The 3985-nt window shown below is 47.0% G+C and overlaps 1 protein-coding gene across 1 annotated transcript; it reads right to left on the reverse strand.

Moving 5' to 3' along the window:
• Positions 1-21: 21 nt before the first annotated feature.
• LOC121813421 (uncharacterized protein K02A2.6-like) lies at positions 22-3142 on the reverse strand (the record flags this gene model as incomplete). Its single annotated transcript, XM_042217176.1, is given in 1 exon segment — positions 22-3142. A coding segment is annotated over 1 exon segment (2967 nt), but the record flags the coding sequence as incomplete, so codon positions are not given.
• Positions 3143-3985: the final 843 nt, after the last annotated feature.

Raw genomic sequence — 3985 nt, forward strand, 5'->3', positions numbered from 1 at the left:
AAATAACATCAGTGTAGTGTTTTGAAACAGATGAACACATGACAGATTCGATAAGACATGTCAAAATGAATATATGAAACATGACATATTTTCTCTCTTTTCCAACAAGACAGTTATCTAGCTTGTACAGAACAACTCAGGTACAGGACAGAGTGACTTTAAGTTTCCCAATCACTTAGTCTCTATACCTGGCAGGGCGTATTATTGCTCGGCCACTGCGTGTGTAACATGTGGGTGTGTTGTCCATACTTGCAGGACTAGAGTTTTGTGGGGTGTCATTTGCTGGTGGCTCCACTGGCTCTTGGGTGTGAACGGACAGTTCATCTGGGTCCATGGGTGTGTCCTTGAACAGACTTGGGTGTATTTTCCTCAGATGTCTCCTGTTCCTCCTGAGCACTTTACTATCTGGTGTTTGCACAGTGTAGGAGCGTGGTTCCTCTCGCCGATGAGTTACAACAGCTGGCTCCCAACCGCGCCTTGTTTGCATGTGCACAGTCTCGCCTGGGGTCAGAACAGGCAATGGTCTTGCGTGCTGATCATAGTGGCGTTTCCGCTTTGATTGCAACCTGCGCACTTTGTCGTGAATGTTCTGTGGGGTTGACTGCCTCAACACAGCACTGGTGCATGGCAGGGTGCTGCGGAGAACCCGTCCCATCAACATTTGTGCAGGTGACACACTAAGTCCTGTGACTGGAGTGTTCCTCAAAGACAACAGCACTAGATGTGGGTCTGTTCCAGTCCGTGCGGCTTTCTTAAGTGCATGTTTGACAGTCTTTATGGCTCGCTCCGCCATGCCATTCGAAGAAGGAAAGCCGGGACTGGAGAAAGTTAGCTTTATCTCCCAGGATGCTGCAAACGATCTCATCTCGTGGCTGGCGAATGGAACATGATCGCTCACTATCTCTTTGGGAATTCCGTGTCTTGCGAAGACTGATTTCATCTTCTGAATCACAGAGTGTGCCGTTTTGTCAGGTAAGTTAAGAACTTCTGGATATTTTGATAAATAGTCAACTAACAAAAGATATGGCTGACCGTTCAGTTCGAAGATGTCTGCTCCGATTTTCATCCATGGCAGCTCTGGAATCTGATGTGGAATAAGCGGCTCAGCCTGGTTCTTTGGCTGCATTTGCTGGCATTGTTCACACTTTTCAAGCATAGTCTCTATGTCGCGTGACATGCCAGGCCAGTACAGCACTCTTCTTGCTTTGGCTTTTGTGCGCTGCACGCCTTGGTGGGCAAGGTGCAGCTTCTCCAGGATCACACGCCTGAAGCTTTGGGGTATTACGATCTTGTCCCCGATCATAATAATGTCATCGTGGAAACTGATATCGTGTCTCATAGGCCAGTAGCTGTGGAGTGTTTTGTCTAAACTCTTCCTTCTGGGCGGCCATCCGTTGAAGTGTCTTTCGCGCACGGCTTGTAGTACGCTGTCTGCTGCCACTGCTTTTTTCAGGTCACACAGTGTTTTCTCGCTCAATGCTGCTGTGGCCTCCAGAGCATACACAACTCTTTCATCATTTGCGTTTTCACTCACGTTTCCGTCGTCACTGGTAGTTGTGGCACGTGAGAGTGCGTCGGCTATGAACATGTCTTTGCCGGGGGTGTACGTGATGGTGAGATCATATCTCTGTAGTTGCAGCAGCATTCCTTGTAGCCTTGCTGGTGCCTTGCTTAGCGGTTTGCGCACTATCGCCTCCAGGGGTTTATGATCAGATTGCACTGTCACTGGTCTTCCATAGACATACTGGTGGAATCGTTTAGCGGCAAACACAATGGCTAGCAACTCTTTTTCTATTTGTGCATACCTTTTTTCTGTGTCTGTGAGTGCTCGTGACGCGTAACACACAGGTTGCCCTTCTTGTAATAGGCATGCGCCCAGCCCATCTTTTGAAGAATCGGCCTGCAGTGTTAGTGGTTTCTTGTGGTCATAAAATCTCAACACTGGCGCTTGTGTGAGCGTCGACTTGAGCGTCTGTAACGCTACTGTGTGATGTGGCTGCCACTGCCACACTGTGTCCTTCTTGAGTAGCTGTCTCAAAGGTGCTGTGAGCGATGCTTCATTTTGGATGTACTGTGCCAAAAACTTCGTCATTCCCAGCAGACGCTGAAGGCTTTGTTTGTCTTCTGGAGTCGGCATGTCGACAATAGCTTTGATCTTTGAAACATCTGCTTTCTGCCCTGCTGCTGTGATGATATGGCCCATGTATTTCACTGTGTCAACTTTGAACTGAATTTTGTCCTTGTTAAACTTCACGTTAGCTGCTCTTGCTTTCTCCATGACCTTCTGCAGGATTTCATCGTGTTCGTGCTCTGATGTAGCTGCAATTATCATATCATCTGCAATGATAAATACACCAGGAATGTTGCCGAAAGTCTCACAATTCTTTTGTTGAAAGACCTCGCTGGCTGATTTGATCCCGAATGGGAGTCGGAGGAAGCGATATCGGCCCCAAGGTGTATTGAAGGTACAGAGCTTTGATGACGGCTCGTCCAGCTTGATCTGCCAGTATCCATCTTTTTCATCCAATATGGTGAAGATGGATTTTCCTGCTAGCTTGCTGCGAACGTCCTCGTGTGTGGGAATGGAGTAGTGCTGGCGTTTAACTGCTTGGTTCAGATCACAAGGGTCCAAACACACCCTTAGTGTTCCGTTCTTCTTCTGTGTGGCGACAAGACTGTTGACCCAATCTGTAGGCTCATTGACAGGTGTTATGACATCTCTGTTTTGTAAGTCCTGTAGCGTCTTCTTCAGCGGGTCCATTATGGAGAGAGGCACGTTCCTGCATGCATGAATCACAGGTGTTACGTTTGGGTCAGTGTGTATGTGGTGAACTCCAGGGAACTCACCTAAGCCTGTGAACACATCAGCATACATCTCCACAAGCTCTTCTCTGGTAGAAGGTGGTTTGGCTAGTTTCGTTTTAGTGGATGTTATGGGAAGGGTCTCAACTCGTTTCACCAGATGCAGCTCTTCACAAGCTTGTCCACTTAGGATTGGTTTATCTGCATGGCCTGATACAAGAAAGTCAAACACAGCCTTGTGCTTCCGTGCTTCACACTCAAGAGACACCACACCATCTGCACGTATGCGGGCTCCACCAAAAGCTATGAGTACAGTCTTTGTGGGCTGTAACCGAGGCATCCCTGGTAACTTGTTGTAAACTGATCTGGGGAGCACATTTGCGTCCGCACCTGTGTCAAGCTTGAAGGTGACTGATACGTCTCCGATTGTTACACTTTCATGCCAACTTTCAGTTTTGTGTTTGTCACTGCACACCATGCCAATGTACAGTGAATCCCCATCAGTCTCAATGTTATTGATAGTTTTTGTTTTCTTGTAGTTTCTACTTTTCTCTGCACCTGCTCTGCATACTTTTGAGAAGTGGTTATTTTTCCCACACTTGTGGCATGTTGCCCCATAGGCTGGACACTGTCGGAGCGCGTGTTTGTTGCTGCATTTGAAACAAACCATTTGCTTGTTGTTGCTCGTTTTGTTTTTACTGTGTCGTGATTTAATGTGTCCTGTTATTTTTCTTCATGCGTCCACTGACGTATCTTGGGCTGCAGTTGTTGACTGCATAGCCTGAATCTGTGACTTGGCCACTTCTGCTGATCTGCATATTTCTATCGTTTTGCGCAGTGTGAGGTCGTTGTTACGAAGTAATCTCTCTTTTAGTCTTGTGTCATTTATGCTGAACACCAATTTGTCCCTGATCATGTCGTCCTCATTAACTCCAAACTCACAACTTTTACTTTTCTGACAGAGTTCTGTGATATATCTGTCCACTGTTACACCTGTTGACATTGGGTATGACCAGAACTGATGGTGCTCAAAAACAACGTTCTTTTGTGGACTACAGTAGTCCTTAAACGCTTTCAGAATGTCCTCCATTGCTAGCGCGTCTCCGGCCGGGGTTACAGTGAATGTTTTGTACACTTCAAGCGCCTCCTCGCCGATAGTGTGGAGAAGAATGGCTGTTTTAAC

The sequence above is a fragment of the Haplochromis burtoni genome, unplaced genomic scaffold (genome assembly GCF_018398535.1).
Source record: "Haplochromis burtoni strain Fernald_Lab_line unplaced genomic scaffold, NCSU_Asbu1 Contig_1661, whole genome shotgun sequence".
NCBI lineage: Eukaryota > Metazoa > Chordata > Actinopteri > Cichliformes > Cichlidae > Haplochromis > Haplochromis burtoni.